The sequence below is a fragment of the Aegilops tauschii genome, chromosome 3 (genome assembly GCF_002575655.3).
Source record: "Aegilops tauschii subsp. strangulata cultivar AL8/78 chromosome 3, Aet v6.0, whole genome shotgun sequence".
Lineage (NCBI taxonomy): Eukaryota > Viridiplantae > Streptophyta > Magnoliopsida > Poales > Poaceae > Aegilops > Aegilops tauschii.
The window spans coordinates 25,956,394-25,974,481 of NC_053037.3; the positions used below are offsets into that span (position 1 = coordinate 25,956,394).

An 18,088-nucleotide genomic window follows, 5' to 3' on the forward strand; every position below is an offset into this window, starting at 1 on the left:
ACAGTTGGTATGTCTCAACATATCTTTTTTAGTTAGATCAAAGTTGGCACCGTGAGAGCATCTCCAGCCATTCGGCCCCCTGGGGCCTGAAAAATCGCCGCCTGGGGGCGAACCGCCGATAAATTCGGCCTTGGGGTGGCAGGTTTCCTAGCCGCCGACCCCAGGTCGTCCCCAGACCTGTTTTTTATTTTAACCAAACAAGGCCGAAATTCGTCCATTGTGACTTCCAGGTCTTCTTTTCCTTTAGCTATAATCTCCTGTAACATTCAAAGAACAGAGTCAGGCCTCTCTCTGATAAACACAACACAACACAAAAGAGAGATGCACGATGACAAAATAGAAGCGAGAAAGGTCATGCCTCTATGAAGGTCTATTGCTTCCAGGCACTTATGCCCCTATCCTGCCCTGCGCCAACCATGAACATGAAACTAGTTAGGATATAGTTCACTCAAATAAACAAGCCGGTCAGATGCACCTCTGTTACTGTAAGTTTCGTCATATATTTTCTTTTGATACTTGGAAAGTTGGAAGATCCTGGTTGGTTTCTGTACCGATGCTTGTTATAAACAAAAGTATAAACAGACGAATAAAGCGATGAATGCTGTTAACGCCATCTGCAAACCTGATTCGTCATAATAAAAAAGACTGCAGCAATTATCATTTCATATATATACATAACCACAGCTTGGAGGAGAGGCAGCTCCTACTACCGTGATATGCTTTGTTTTTACATAGTCAGAGCAGAAGCAACATCAATTTGCACTTAAACTAGGAGAGGGATTCAGGGGGCGTCGACTCTATTCAAGAGTAGATATAAGACAACACTTTTGCCATGATCGGTACTACTATGAAGACAAAGAAGTTAATGTTCCGGCGATGCAGAAGCAGGAATTCAAGAACTGAAGCTCGCTCGTGGCCTCCAGCTTGCTCAGCCCGTGCCACCGGATTCCGTCGAGAGCTATTGGGGTTGAGTATCCGTTGCTGCCTCCTGCGAGATCTTTTATCTGCTGTGACGTATACATGCCTGACCACTGGTTTGGCCATGTCTGCCTCTACAAAAATTTAACAAAGGAAGCAGTTAGATCCAGAAGACGGGGAAGCAAAGGCATATTATAATTTCTCAAGGCCAACATATACAGAGGGTCGCGCAACACACAGATGATGAACCTATTGTGTGTTGGGATAGAGTAAAAATCGCTCTTTGTTCTTACGATTTTATTTCATCATTGTAGCACAATTATATTTCAAATGTGCACTCTGTTAGGCAAGCACACGTAACCAACAAATGATCTAGAATTTTAAAAACAACATCGTCATATACTATATTAATTCTTGGTAATCAAACCACATTTTGAGCATGAGAATAGAAAAAAAAAGTGCAGAATAATGAACAGACCTGCTGGCATGTTGTGGAGGTAGTACTTGGGGAAGGCGCATGGAGAGTACATGGTAACGCTAACGCCACAGAAGGGTTGGGTGGAAACTGGGGCTAGTGCGTTGAGAGAGGCATGTTTCATGTCAAGAGCGAGGACCCATGACGTGTCATCTTGAGCCTTTACCTTGGCCCTTATGTAGAGAAGATGGTCATCTTGGATGCTCAGGGTGGGGTTAATGAAAATGAGATTCTTCAGTTCCAATTGTTTGGTCTCATCATTCAGCAGCTCAGGCAATAGAGCGGAATAACGATTCGTGTCGACCGAGATTTCAGCGACATCAACCGTGTGGCCGTCGCGCCAAGCACACCAAGAGAGCTTCCTGTTCCATGTGGTGGCTTTCCAAGCTACACCACTGCTTCCGTAATCAGGTTTATCAAAATCTATCTGGACAAACTTGATCAGATCGCCGCAGCAGGAGACGTCGTATAAGTGCTCCGCAGCGATGCCCGCGACACCGTCCTGGTCGGCGAGGGGAACCCTGGACGCGAGTAACGGGATGTAGTTCATCCCGCAGCAGCCATCGCAGAAGTGCCTCGCAGCCCTGTCCGCGTCACCGTCCTCGTCGGCGAGGGGAACCCCGGATGCGGGGAACGGGATGTACTTGATCAGGTCTCTGCGGATGTAGCTAATCAGGTGGCCGCAGCAGTCTTCGCATAAGTGCTCTGCAGCAGCAACAATGTCCGCGACACCGTCCTCGTCGGCGAGAGGAACCCTGGACGCGGGGAACGGGATGTACTCGATGGCGGGATGCTTGTCGAAGAGGTTGCAGAGTAGCAGTACGCCGCCCAAGAGATCAACCCAGCCCAGCGAGCTTGCTCCGACAGTTATCTGTTTGCAGCTGCGATGTCTATCGAGCAACACTTGGTCGGACTGGGACAAGTCCGGCGGCATAGTCGGCTTGGTTCTGCTCCATGCCCGTGTGGTGGAGGAGAAGACGTAGGCGTGATACCTCCAGCAGTTGATAGGGCGAACCCGATCGAGGAAAGCCACGGCGAAGTGGCCGCCGCCGCAGGGCAAGATGCCAAACTGCTGGGCCTGGAAGGCTTGGATCTGAGCGTCCGGTTCGGGAAGCAGGTGCAGCGACGGGCGCTTACTGGACGGGCCGCGGGCGGAGTAGACGAAGTGGTGGACGGAGCCCCGCTCGGGGACGTTGAGGGTGACGCAGAAGAGCACGAAGGGTCCCTCGGCGCAGATGAGCAGGGGCTGGGTGTCGGAGTAGTCGTCGCCTTCGAGGCCGGGGCAGTGGACGGAGAAGTGGGAGACGGCCGGCGGGTCGGCGAGGCAGAAGGACACCTCGACGGCCTGGCCCTCCGCCGTGCGGCACTCGGCGGTGGTCTCGTTCCGGTCGTCGGAGATGCGGCCCGCCTTGTTGAGTAAGGCCCAGTCGGGGTGGCCGGAGCGCGGGGCGCCCGCCAGGGCGGAGGGCCGGACGGGAACGGCGCGGGGCGCCATGGATCTGGAGGTGAGCTAGGACAGGATTTGGGGAACTAGAAAGATATGATCTTTTTGGGGGGAAAACGGTGTGAGACCAGAAGATTGGCAGCGGCTTAGATTCGCGGGTGCGAAGGCGTGACGGGCGATGGCAAGCGGCGATTTGGTTGATGCTCTGTTTCTCTCTGCCGCTGGCTGCGACCTGCGAGGGGAGCGCTTTTGTTCACCGTGGAACACCCGACTCCGACTCGAAACATAATTGCTAGCCAAGGTGGCCAAATAGGCCGGTCCCGGCGTCCTGGCTCGATAGACCGTGTGCCCGGGCCCGTGGTGGGCCTGGCCTGTCATGTTTATGATTGGGCCGTGCCTGCGCCGCGAGGCCGGTTTACTTCTTCAGTCTTTTTTTATACTAACCCTACAAAACAGCCGAAATAGGTCAAAAAGCCAAAATCAGGTGGGCTAATAAGCTAACGCTTTGGATGTCTTCATTGGAGAGCTCCGTATTGAATTGGTCTGAATTTCAAATCAGTGAAGAAACTGAAATGGAACGAATATGAATTCACCTGTTTGGTTGTCCCGTGAATTGACCCTTGAAATGCCTCTGAGATTTCAATATCAAATCCTGTTTGGATGATAAACTTTGGAATTGCATAGCTACATTACCAGGTTATACCTTGTTCTACATGACTCAAAATTGAAATCTTACTACGAATAAATATATAGCAACGAAAATAAATAAATATTCTAGAAATGCATCAGGAAAACGCAAATGGTTATACATGGACAACAATATATTGCATGTTTCCTCCACTCAATAATTATTGCAGTTTTGTTGCTGTCAAGAATATCAGGAACAGAGCATGTATTGCAGTCTGAATTTTTTTTAGAAAGGCATAACATATCGGAACTGAATTTTGCCTAGAGCAACGTTCAGGTTTATTCTTACTTCCTTGTGTAATTTTGTTTATAAAGGCCTAGATCAAAATGACAAAAACAACACACACTATCAGTTTTGGTGAACTGATTAGATCAAATTGATGAAAACAACGTAGAATTTTATGCTGTCTAACAGAGCAGAAGCGAACTTTCTGCTGTCGAAAGGAGCAGCACACATGCTACCGTACATGTTCAGTTTGCTGTCGAACAGAGCAACATACATGCTTCATTCCCTCACTATAAACATACACGCATGCAAAACATACAACATTTTTTAAGAACTCCATGAAAGCAAATTTCAAACGAATCAACGAAGCGCGACGTGCCGACGCGCACTACCCGCTAGTCCCTTCAATCGGCTTATGGATCAACGAAACTTCAGTAATCTGCATAACAAGAGGAGTTGTCAGCTGTGGTCATGCTATAGAAGAGGAGCTGCAGCTCCATAACAAAATTCGGATGAGAAAATTCTGTAGTCCAGTGTGATCTAAACTTTAGGAGCCATGGTAGGAAACTTAATACCCATACTGAACACTTGTCTACATTAGTTGTCCATCCAAACGGCTGTATTGCTGCTAGTTCAATACCGAATCCATTTCCTAGGCTCCAATGGAGACATCCAAACGCAGTGTAAACGTTTCAGTGGGCTGGCCCGTTTTCTTGTTGTATTGTGCCTGGGCTAGGGGGCACGGCACATGTGTCGGCCTTGCACGATGTGTGTATTAGGCGTGCTTGAGTGGGTCGTGCCGGTCCATCTGGCCAGGTCTGATCACTAGAGCGGACCTTGAACACCCTTAAACGTCTAGACAAATAGCCCGATCAAGAAACTGCCACCAACTCTCTTTATACCCTATTCAATCATTCGATCAGGCTGATGACCCACGAGTATAGCGTCAATCATACTTCTTTCAATAAGTAAGAGTGTCGAACCCAACAAAGAGCAGAAGGAATTGATAAACGATTTCAGCAAGGTATTCTCGGCAAGTGTTGTAAAAGAGTATTAACAGATAATTTGATAGCAAGGTAATTCGTAGCAAATAAATAGTAACCAAAGTAACAGGGTGCAGCAAGATAGCCCAATCATTATATTGCAAAGGACAAGCCAGGAGTATTTCCAACAGTGATCAAAACGTTCTCGAGGACACATGTGAATTTCGTCTAGTCACGTTCATCATGTTTTAGTTAATTCACGTTCACCACTTTGATAAATTGATATGTGGATGGACCGGTGCTAGGGTGCTATTCTTACTTAATAAACAACCCACTTATGATTACTCCCTCCCACAAGCATCCACAACTATGAAAGAAAATTAAGATAAATCTAACCATAGCATGAAACATGTGGATCCAAATCAGCCCTTACGAAATAATGCATAAACTAGGGTTTAAGCTTCTGTCACTCTCACAACCCATCATCTAGTTACTACTCCACAATGCCTTCCCCTAGGACTAAATATGATGAAGTGTCGTGTAGTCGACGTTCACACGACACCACTAGAGGGAGAACAACATACATCTTATCAAAGCATTTACAATTCATCATATTTTCAGAAAGGGTCTATGTAAGAGCTTTTTATTTAGCAAATTACTCATACTCAGCTATCATATAGTCTTCCATGATTATTGGCGGTTAAAGCATATTCTTAGAACAAACCATTTCAGCCAGACATAGAGGAACATAGGGGTTTAGTGTTTCACCTCCCAAATTATTTATCTCAGGGATAATGTCAACAATAATAACTCATGATCACCTATATTCAATTGGATATATGTGTCTGGATCGTTCCTTACCACATGATGCTTGCCAAGTGAAAGATCGTGGATGTCGCCTAGAGGGGGGCTGAATAGGCGCTTTAAAAATAATTACGGTTTAGGCTTGAACAAATGCGGAGTAAAACTAGCGTTTAATTTGTCAAGCACAAAACCTAAAATGACTAGACTCACCTATGTGCACCAACAACTTATGCTAAGCAAGATAAACAACTAGGTGATAGCAAGATATATGACAAGAAACAATATGGCTATCACAAAGTAAAGTGCATAAGTAAAGGGCTCGGGTAAGAGATAACCGAGGCACGCGGAGACGATGATATATCCCGAAGTTCACACCCTTGCGGATGCTAATATCCGTTTGGAGCGGTGTGGAGGCACAATGCTCCCCAAGAAGCCACTAGGGCCACCGTAATCTCCTCACGCCCTCGCACAATGCAAGATGCCGTGATTCCACTAAGGAACCTTTGAGGGCGGTCACCGAACCCGTACAAATGGCAACCCTTGGGGGCGGTCACCGAACACGTACACTTTGGCAACCCTTGGGGGCAGTCACCGGAACCCGTCAAATTGCTCGGGGCGATCTCCACAACCTAATTGGAGACCCCGACGCTTGCCCGGAGCTTTACACCACAATGATTGAGCTCCGAACACCACCAACCGTCTAGGGCACCAAGGTACCCAAGATGAACAAGCTCAAGGGTACCAAGCACCCAAGAGTAATAAGCTTCTCAACTTGCAACTTCCGCATATCACCGTGGAGAACTCAAGCCGATGCACCAAATGCAATTGCAAGGGCAGACGGAGTGCCCAAGTCCCTCACTCTAAAATCCCACCAAAGAAACAAAAGCTATGGAGGAAAAGGAGAGGAAGAACAAGAAGGAGAACACCAAGAACTCCAAGATCTAGATCCAAGGGATTCCCCTCACATAGAGGAGAAAGTGATTGGTGGAAGTGTGGATCTAGATCTCCTCTCTCTTTTCCCCCAAAAAACTAGCAAGAATACATGAAGGGATTGAGAGATAGAAAGCTCCAAGAGGTCAACAATGGTGGGGGGAAAAGCTTGTAAGAGGATTAGGGTTGGAGGTGGAAGAAGGGGGGTATAAATACCCCAAAGAAAAATGTGGCCGTTGCACACAGCCGCCACCCCCTGGCACCCGGACAAAAGGGGTCCGGGCACCAGGACCCAACAGAGAAAAACACCACACAAACCCGGGCACCCGGAGGGGGCCGAGAGGAGGGGGCGGAGGAGCCCGGGCACCCGGGTCCAAGACCCCGGGCACCCGGGGTGATCAGAGGAGGAGAGGGAGCGCCCCGGATGACCCCGGGCACCCGGGGGGCGATACCCCGGGCACCCGGACCGGCCAGAGAGGTCACAATGGAGGAGCTCGGGTGACCCCGGGCACCCGGTGGTCAAGGACCGCGGGCACCCGCACTAGGCAGAGAGATGCGGGAACCGGTAAAATTGAAACGACCACAACTTTTGCAAACGAACTACGAATTTGATGAAACCAAGTTTGTTGGAAAGCTAGAGACAAGGGCTAACACAATCTTGATAGAAATAAGAAGAAATAGAAACTGAGAAAATACCCAAGATAAAATGGTGAGAACCCCTTTCTCAAATAAGACCGATAAAAACTCCAACACCGAAAACGTAAAAGAAGATGCATAGGAAATCGGTTTTCGATGAACTAGAGCTTGTCAAGAAGATAACCACAAGCTCTAAAATCTCACAAAGAGAAAAGCCAAACAATAACCAAGAAATATTATGCCAAAGATGCAAAGGTTTGAGCTCTCTACGAACGATACGAATAAGCTACTCACTCGAGAGCCCCCCTTGATAGTACGGCTATCGATCATATAATCCGGTCTCCCAACTAACACCATGAGACCGGTAAAATAGAAACCTATCAAGGACAAACCTTTGCCTTGTGCATAATCCATTTGAGCTAGATGATGAAGATCTTGACCTCCTCAACTTGTACCACCTTTCTTGATTGCGCTAGCTTGATGAAGACTAGTAGATTGCTCCCCCATACTCCACTATGGGTGAGCCACTCCTTCGGCACATCCTCACAAGTTCATTTTCACCACAATGGACGGCAAGCTTCAAGCATGATCTCTTCTTGATGCTCCACTTGAACTTGCAAACCGCAATCTTGATGACGATCACCACTTGATGTCATCCGCATGATATCTTCCTTTTGATGCACGACCATGGAAACATACCTAACCCCACAAACAATTCTCAAATAGACCATGGGTTAGTACACAAAGCGTAATGGACAATGCTTACCATACCATCGGATCACTTGATCCCTCTCAGTACATCTTGTACGCTTTGTGTGTTGATCAACTTGATTCGTTCTTGACTTAGTCTTGATCAAACTTTTATCTTTCTAACTCTCTTCATTTGGATGATGTCTTGAAGGTAAACATGAATGATCACACAATATTCTTCTTCAAGACATGCTTGCAATAAGCTCAACACTCACATGACCAAACTTTGGATAATTCCTTAATAGCACCTTGGTCAACACATAAACTCCTTGAAACCAACACATGGACTTCAAGAAATGCCTATGGACAAATCCTTCAACTATAACTCAATGCAACCATTAGTCCATAGAGAATGTCATCAATTACCAAAACCACACATGGTTGCACCGCATGTCCTTTAATCTCCCCCATTTTGGTAATTGATGATAATCATTTTCAAGAGAGTTTCTATAAGGAATTATGCATCACCATGCAATGCAACAACCAATAGTGCATGCGTATGAGATGCAAATGCTAAGGGACAAAACCAAAGCAAGAGGAGATATCTCTCTAAACCTACTCCACAAAACTCTCTGAAACTTCTCCCCCATTGGCATCGATTGCCAAAATGGGAAAAAAGCTTAGAAGGCCAATATAAAAAGTGTTCCCCCATAAATTGTGTATTTCTCAACAAGAGAGAGGAGTGCCATACACAAATCCAAAGGTAAATACTTGGAGGAAGACAAACTATATTGAGGCACAAAGATTGCTAAAGAAAGGTATGCCACAAAGACATAACAAAGAGAGACACAAGCAATCAAGCAATCAAAAGATACCAATTGAAGCAAGCAATCAAAGGATATCAATTGAACCAACTAGACCAAGGATCCTATGAGCCACATGAATAAAGGATATTATGATATGAGCAAAGAAGTGTTCTAAAGAAACTAAAGAAGCTCCCCATGATTTGTGCACGCATAAGAATTTTTGTATTTGGATACACAATACACAAAATAGGATCATAGCTCCCCCAAAATCAATAGAAACTCACAGTAAGTGCAAGTGAGCATATAGGAAACAAAGCCTAGCACTTGCAACAGACCAATGGTTGAGCAACATGTAAAAGAGGCAACTTAAGAATAGGCTCAACCAAAATGATGTGTGTGAGTCATGACAAAGCACTTGAGAAGACTAATATAAGGATGAGCATAAAGCATCAACATAGTCTTGGATAAAAGAGATACACGGTGCATGACATGTCCTCCCCACACACACCCAACAAGCAAATGGGTTCACAAGCTCACTAAAAAGTGAATTCACAATAAGGCTTGCGACAACCCATGGTGAAGATAGAAGATGAAAGCCGCATCAAGATGAGGGAAAGGCCTCGTAAAGACAAGCATGAGGAAAATAGTATTCACCACACAAGAGTGCAACAAGATGCAAAGATATAAGATCCGCACTCAAGACATATCCTTTCACGGAGCCACCTAGGAAATACAAAGGAAAGAAGGGTGGACGTGAAAGAATAAAGATATCCACTAAAGATGTAACTTCTCTCAAGTGTATAAGATTCTAGGTAGATGAATCATGATGATATCAATCCACAAAGAAGGATGCACACAAGAAATGGTTACTCAAGGAAAGAATAAGATACCCAAACGGAAGTCATAAAATATACTGATAAGATCTTTGCTTGAAAAGCATATCATAAGGCTAAATATTGTCTTATTGTATATCAAAGAATTCCACACACGAACATCAAAGACATCACAACTAGCAACAAGAGATCATTGTTGGGATGCTTTGAGAACGGAAACATGTATCACAAGAAAGAATGAATAACATGCCATGATGCAACCTGCACAAGGTTGATGCAAGAAATGTGTGCATGAAGTAGATGATGATACTTGTTACCGATATATCAATGGAAGGATGTAGTAGATACCAATTAAAGGTAGATAGTAGTTCAATGATCATCCTAGCTTGACTCCAATAACCACATGGTGACACCACCTTCCTTGTGAGTGAGCCGAGCATCCAATGCATCTCCAATTGTTTCTAGAACAACAACACAAACAAAATGGTACCCAAACTCATTGGGACCAAAGAGTTAGAGAACCAACAATACATATGACAAAATCCACATAAATATGTGCATATAGATATGAAAATGAATTTCATGCACATCTCATCCAATTTAAGACTTGGTGGAGTTTCCCCTATATATTGGGTCAAAGAAAGAAAGCATGCCAAAGAAACTACATGAAGTTAATAAGCATGTTCAAGACTTTGAAGAACCGATACCAATTGACAAAGAAATACCAAGTGAAGAAAAGATACCAAATGAATAAATCATCACTTTGGGGATATCAATAAAAGATACATCGAGGAAACAGATATCCATTGATACACACAAAAAATATCAAACTCCCAAACGAGAGAATGGTTCCAAACAAACCAAGCTCTCTACAAGTTTCATGATGGCACAAAGTACCAAAAAGAAATGGTTTGCGTTCCACCAACACACACTTGATAAGGATCACAAGCTGAGTGTTGTATAGATAATAGGATAGCTCCCCCCAAATTAGTGTATTGTAGACAATTTGCATTTGAATACAAAATGCACAAGGTGGGATCACCACTTTCACTATATCTAGAAAACACTAGACAAGATCAAGAAACAAACAAGATCCACAAGTGGTATGGAAGACAAAGGGAGTTGACACAATCCTTGGCAGGAGATAAGGCAGAAAAGAGCAAAAGCCAATGTAAAGATGATCAATAATTTCTACCCCACAAGTGAGTACCAATTGTCAAAAGACAAGAAGTATTTGGAAATAATTCCCGGTGGTAGAAAGCAAGGATATCCAACATCATCTTCACACCAACCACAAACAAATTTGCCACTTGTAGACCTAACATGCCACCTAGCAACAAGATAATTTACAATATCAACTCTAGGTGACAACATCTCAAATGTACACATTTTCTAGGCTAGTAATATACATAGCATATTACTCCCCCATAATGTGATACCAATTAAAGATAAACAAGAGGCAAATAAAAGGATCCAACAAGAGACAATTAATGGGCTATTTAGAATTTGAATTTCTCATGAGAAGACATGCCACATAGTGACTAGATAATCTTGTAATATCAATACTAGATGGTATTCCTCATGTACACACACATTTATAGGATTGTAAGGCGCACAAAGCACATTATTTCCCAAAAAATGGGATTTTCCATTAATCTCTCACAAGAGCCAACTAAGATACAAACAAGATGCGCAAAGGCTCAATGCTCTACACACACGTACATGATGTGCAAACCAACACACACATACAAGATTACTCAAGAAAAGCAACTTGGAGGCACAACATATACAAACACATGCAAGGAACAAAACCAAAACATGCATACATGCAAGTAACTTTCAATGTAAACAACTTAAGTACAAGTTACCGGAAGGAGGCACGTTGGATATAGGATAGAAACTTGATAACCCAATTGACTTGGCTTGAGACAATAAGAATGATGAAGTCCCCTTAATTCTTCATAATGTAGCCAAGTCTCCAATGCCCTCCAACACCTATTGATCAAGTTTGAGCTAGTTGGTCCCCAACCAAGTTGGGTCCTAAGAGGTTAGTCACAATAGGCTTGGCAACCTAAATGGTTCTTTGCTTGAAACCACTTTGAGTACCAACAAACTTGGCAAACAAATTGCCAACCTTATCCTTCCCAAGAGAATAGATATCAACAATAATAATTGGGTTGGATAAGTTACCACTAGTGCATGAAGAAGCAAGGTGACCTTTCTCACGACATAGGTAGCAACGTCTACTCTTCACTTTCTTCTCACTTGATTTCTCAACTTGAGAAGCATTAGCTTGAGTTTTCTTGGGAAGAGGCCTTTCTTCAACTTGAGGTTGAGCATGAGAATGAACTTGTGGTCGCTTCCCTTGTTGCTTGTCACTAATGGCCTTCTTCTTCAAAGGGCAAGATCTAACATGATGCCCTTCAATTTTGCACTTGAAGCAAACAATCTTGGCCGAATTCTTAACTTGTTCTTGGCCCTTCTTCTTGTTGATCTTGGACTTCTTCTTCTTATTGGAGTTGAATCCAAGTCCACCTTTGTCATTGGGGGATTTTCGCACACTCAAGATATTGTTGAGTGTGGATTTCCCTTCATGACTCTTTTCCAAGTCTTTCTTCAAAGAAGAGACTTGGGCCTTGAGCTTTTTGATTTCCTCTACATGGTTAGTCTCAACACAAGTACTAAAGGAAGTATATGCTTCATCGTTAGAGCAACAAGGCAAGGAAATCAATTCATCACAAGATGTACCAACATTGTGAGTAGATGAATTACAAGAACTAGCACATGGCAATATAGCATGTTGACTTGAACTAGTGCTAGTATCCACATGAGGCTCACTAGATGTTACCTTAGGAATCATGGCCTCATGAGCCATCTTTAGCACATTATGGGATACTAGAAGATCAACATGAGAGCTTGAGTGCTTTTCATGACTTTCTTCCAATTTCCTGTAATTGCTAGATAGCAACTCAAGTTGAGCCTGTAGCTCAATATTCTCCTTCAAGATGGATGCTTCACAAGTAATAGAGTTAGTAGCAAAAGCATCATCAATAATAGCAAGAGGAGAAGGCAACTTGGCAAGCTCTTTTGAATAAGAAGCTTTAAGTTGAGCATGAGACTCGGTGAGTTTGATGAGCTCACCCTTGATGACCCTTGAGCCATTTTCGAGGTTCTTTAAATCCTCAAGGAGTCTAGCATTAGCAACTTCAAGCTTAGAATTTTAGTTTCAAAATCATTGGCCACCTCAAGAGCTCTATCATGTGATTCCTTCACTCTAGACAATTCTAGAGCAAAAGTCTCCTCAAGAGATTCTTTGGTGGTTTGTTCAAGGTCAAGAGCTTGAGAGAGGTCCGCAATCTCATTAGCGTAATCACGCTCATGACCTTCCATTTTCTCAATGGTGACCTCATGCTCCTCGAGATGAGATTCCAACTCCTCAATATATTTCTTGTCCTCAACGGCAATGGACATAATTTCCATGAAGTTGGAACGAGCAATTTTATTTTTATGAAGAGCTTTAAAAACCATTTCCCCCTTAATTTTGAAGGAGGCAACATTATCATTCTATTCATCATTATCCTCATCATTATTAGCAATAACATCATCTTCAAGAGACATATTAAGGTTCAAAGTAGGAGATACCTTTGAAGCCTTAGCCATAAGGCAAAAAGCAATAGATGATGATGTAGGATCCCTTGAAACAACGTTGAAGACCACATCTTGCTCCATGGAGTGTTGGGTTTCCTCTACATTGTTAGCACAACAACTCGAGGAGATACATGCATTTTTATCATGGCAACAAGATATGGCAAGCATACCATCATGAGATTTAGTCAAGCAATTTCTACATTATATGCACGGACTATCAACACAAGCATGAGAAACATGTAAGGTGCACGAAGTGTTAAAGTCCAAAGATGGAGCATTGCAACAAGATAGTGATGAAGAGTCATCAACGATAAGCACACTATCACCATTGCAATGGCCAACACTACTCACCATAACATTACCTTGTGGCAATCCACATGTAGGTGAAGTAGAAGAAGTTGAGAAGGCAACACGGCCGGAGGTGGAGGGAGAACAATCATCCCCACAAATCTTGGACACACCATATTTATCTTGAAGCTTTGTCCATAACTCAGGAGCATCCCGGAAGGGCATGAGTTGAAATATAACTACATTGCTCAAAGCATCGAAAAGAACATTAGAAGCTTGAGCATTGAGATAAGAGTTTTTCTCATCCTCTAAAGATAATCTTTGGGGATCTTTTGGAGGAGAAAAACCCATATCTACAATTCGCTCTAAATTTGGGTCCATGACCCTAAAGAGATTAAGCATGTGAATTACACAAACATCAAAATTTGTGCCATTGAAACTAAGAGTGTCAGAGAATCCTAATACCCTAGTTGACATCTTTACTCTCTAAGCAGTTAAGCCTAACAAAGAGAGACGAGGCTCTGTTACCAATTGAAAGATCGTGGATGTCGCCTAGAGGGGGGTGAATAGGCTTGAACAAATGCGGAATAAAACTAGCGTTTAATTTGTCAAGCACAAAACCTAAAATGACTAGGCTCACCTATGTGAACCAACAACTTATGCTAAGCAAGATAAGCAACTAGGTGATAGCAAGATATATGATAGGAAATAATATGGCTATCACAAAGTAAAGTGCATAAGTAAAGGGCTCGGGTAAGAGATAACCGAGGCACGCGGAGACGACGATGTATCCCTAAGTTCACACCCTTGTGGATGCTAATCTCCGTTTGGAGCGGTGTGGAGGCACAATGCTCCTCAAGAAGCCACTAGGGCCACCGTAATCTCCTCACGCCCTCGCACAATGCAAGATGCCGTGATTCCACTAAGGGACTTTTGAGGGCGGTCGCTGAACGCATACAAATGGCAACCCTTGGGGGCGGTCACCGAACTCGTACGCTTTGGCAACCCTTGGGGGCGGTCACCGGAACCCGTAAAATTGCTCGGGGCGATCTCCACAACCTAATTGGAGACCCCGACGCTTGCCCGGAGCTTTACACGACAATGATTGAGCTCCGAACACTACCAACCGTCTAGGGCACCAAGGCACCCAAGATGAACAAGCTCAAGGGTACCAAGCACCCAAGAGTAATAAGCTTCTCAACTTGCAACTTCCAGGTATCACCATGGAGAACTCAAACCGATGCACCAAATGCAATGGCAAGGGCACACGGAATGCCCAAATCCCTTACTCTAAAATCCCACCAAAGCAACAAAATCTATGGAGGAAAAGGAGAGGAAGAACAAGAAGGAGAACACCAAGAACTCCAAGATCTAGATCCAAGGGGTTCCCCTCACATAGAGGAGAAAGTGATTAGTGGAAGTGTGGATCTAGATCTCCTCTCTCTTTTCCCCCGAAAAACTAGCAAGAATCCATGAAGGGATTGAGAGATAGAAATCTCCAAGAGGTCAACAATGGTGGGGGGAAAAGCTTGCAAGAGGATTAGGGTTGGAGGTGGAAGAAGGGGGGGTATAAATACCCCCAAGAAAAATGTGGCCGTTGCACACAGCCGCCACCCTGGGCACCCGGACAAAAGGGGTCCGGGAACCCGGAGCCAACAGAGAAAAACACCACACAACCCCAGGCACCCGCAGGGGGCCGAGAGGAGGAGGCGGAGGAGCCCGGGCACCCGGGTCCAAGACCCCGGGCACCCGGGGTGATCGGAGGAGGAGAGGGAGCGCCCCAGATGACCCCGGGCACCCGGACCGGCCAGAGATGTCACAATGGAGGAGCTCGGGTGACCCTGGGCACCCGCACTAGGCAGAGAGATGCGGGAACCGGTAAAATTGAAACGACCACAACTTTTGCAAACGAACTCCGAATTTGATGAAACCAAGTTTGTTGGAAAGCTAGAGACAAGGCCTAACACAATCTTGTTAAAAATAAGAAGAAATAGAAATTCAGAAAATACCCAAGATAAAATGGTGAGAACCCTTTTCTCAAATAAGACCGATAAAAACTCCAGCACCGAAAACGCAAAAGAAGATGCATAGGAAATCGGTTTTCGATGAACTAGAGCTTGTCAAGAAGATAACCACAAGCTCTAAAATCTCACAAAGAGAAAAGCCAAACAATAACCAAGAAATATTATGCCAAAGATGCAAAGGTTTGAGCTCTCTACGAACGATACGAATAAGCTACTCACTCGAGAGCCCCCCTTGATAGTACGGCTATCGATCCTATAATCTGGTCTCCCAACTAACACCATGAGACCGGTAAAATAGAAACCTATCAAGGACAAACCTTTGCCTTGTGCATAATCCATTTGAGCTAGATGATGAAGATCTTGACCTCCTCAACTTGTACCACCTTTCTTGATTGCGCTAGCTTGACGAAGACTAGTAGATTGCTCCCCCATACTCCACTATGGGTGAGCCACTCCTTCGGCACATCCTCACAAGTTCATTGTCACCACAATGGACAGCAAGCTTCAAGCATGATCTCTTCTTGATGCTCCACTTGAACTTGCAAACCGCAATCTGGATGACGGTCACCACTTGATGTCATCCGCCATGGGTTATATGATATCTTCCTTTTGATGCACGACCATGGAAACATACCTAACCCCACAAACAATTCTCAAATAGACCATGGGTTAGTACACAAAGCGTAATGGACAATGCTTACCATACCATCGGATCACTTGATCCCTCTCAGTACATCTTGTACGCTTTGTGTGTTGATCAACTTGATTCGTTCTTGACTTAGTCTTGATCAAACTTTGATCATGCGAAGTTTGCACCAACTCTCGAGGTGAGAAAGGGCTAGCAATGATGGAAGGGTGAGAGTGCGTATAATCCATGGACTCAACATTAGTCATAAAGAACTCACATACTTATTGCAAAAATCTACAAGTCATCAAAACCAAGCACTACGTGCATGCTCCTAGGGGGATAGATTGGTAGGAAAAGACCATCGCTCGTCCCCGACCGCCACTCATAAGGAGGACAATCAAAGAAACACCTCATGCTTCAAATTTGTTACACAACGGTTACCATATGTGCATGCTACGAGACTTGCAAAGCTCAACACAAGTATTTCTCAAATTCACAATTACTCAACTAGCACGACTCTAATATCACCATCTTCATATCTCAAAACAATCATCAAGTATCAAACTTCTCATAGTATTCAATGCACTCTATATGGAAGTTTTTATTATACCCATCTTGGATGCCTATCATATTAGGACTAATTTTATAGCCAAAGCAAATTACCATGCTGTTCCAAAAGACTCTCAAAATAATATAAGTGAAGCATGAGAGATCAAATGATTTCTATAAAATAAAACCACCACCGTGCCCTAAAAGATATAAGTGAAGCACTAGAGAAAAATTATCTAGCTCAAAAGATATAAGTGAAGCACATAGAGTATTCTAATAAATTCCGATTCATGTGTATCTCTCCCAAAAGGTGTGTACAGAAAGGATGATTGTGGTAAACTAAAAACCAAAGACTCACATAAAAGACGCTCCAAGCAAAACACATATCATGTGGTGAATAAAAATATAGCCTCAAGTAAAGTTACCGATAGACGAAGACCAAAGAGGGGATGGCTTCCGGGGCATCCCCAAGCTTAGGCTTTTGGTTGTCCTTGAATTTTACCTTGGGGTGCCTTGGTAATCCCCCAATCTTAGGCTCTTGCCACTTCTTATTCCAAAATCCATCAAATCTTTACCCAAAAACTTGAAAACTTCACAACACAAAACTTAAACAGAAAATCTCATGAGCTCCGTTAGTATAAGAAAACAAATCACCACTTTAAGGTACTGTAATGAACTCATTCTTTATTTATATTGGTGTCAAACCTACTGTATTCCAACTTCTAGATGGTTCATACCCCCCGATACTAGCCATAGATTCATCAAAATAAGCAAACAACACACGAAAAACAGAATCTGTCAAAAACAGAACAGTCTGTAGTAATCTGTATCCAACGTATACTTCTGGAAATCCAAAAATTCTACCAAATTAGGACGACCAGGGTAATTTGTATATTCATCTACTGCAAAAAGAATCAGGGTAAAAGCTCTTTTCTGTGATTTATGAAAATTATTTTTGTGAGAGCAAAGTTTCTGTCTTTTCCAGCAAGATCAAACAACTATCATCCAAGAAGATCCTAAAGGCTTTACTTGGCACAAACACTAATTAAAACATAGAACCACATCTAAACAGAGGCTAGATGAATTATTTATTACTAAACAGGAACAAAAAGCAAGGAGCAAAAATAAAATTGGGTTGCCTCCCAACAAGCGCTATCGTTTAACGCCCCTAGCTAGGCATAAAAACAAGAATAGATCTAGGTATTGTCATCTTTGGTGGGCAATTCTTCAATTGAACACTTATAACCCTTAGGAAATTCTTTATTTTTGATGATGATCAAACTCTTAGGCAAGAAATAAAGAGATTCGTTTGTAGCAAAAGGTTCCTTAATGATAGCGAAAAAGTTGGGGTGAATACTTATTGATTTGAGATCTTCATTCTCCTTACTAGAAGATTCACCCTTATTTTTAGGAACATACATAAACTTGGAAACTTTGGTAGGAGGAAGGTTTGAGGTGTTTCTAACGGCAGAAAAGGCTGACCCTAAGTTGGTAATAATATCCTCAAGTTTATCAATTC

General features: G+C 43.5%; 1 protein-coding gene across 1 annotated transcript; it reads right to left on the reverse strand.

Annotated features, from left to right (window-relative positions):
• Positions 1-633: 633 nt before the first annotated feature.
• On the reverse strand, positions 634-3,092 carry LOC109783508 (uncharacterized). Its single transcript, XM_020342108.4, has 2 exons — positions 1,397-3,092; positions 634-1,052 (listed from the first exon to the last, which is right to left on the reverse strand). Exons 1-2 carry the CDS (start codon positions 2,886-2,888, stop codon positions 802-804), a joined length of 1,743 nt encoding a protein of 580 aa, XP_020197697.3. The 5' UTR covers positions 2,889-3,092; the 3' UTR covers positions 634-801.
• Positions 3,093-18,088: the final 14,996 nt, after the last annotated feature.

Coding starts and splice junctions, on each gene's coding strand:
- LOC109783508 (XM_020342108.4), bottom strand. CDS start 2,888: ATGGCGCCCCGCGCCGTTCCCGTCCGGCCCTCCGCCCTGGCGGGCGCC. Junction 1,053..1,396: donor CCTCCACAACATGCCAGCAG/GTCTGTTCATTA, acceptor AAATTTTTGTAG/AGGCAGACATGGCCAAACCA.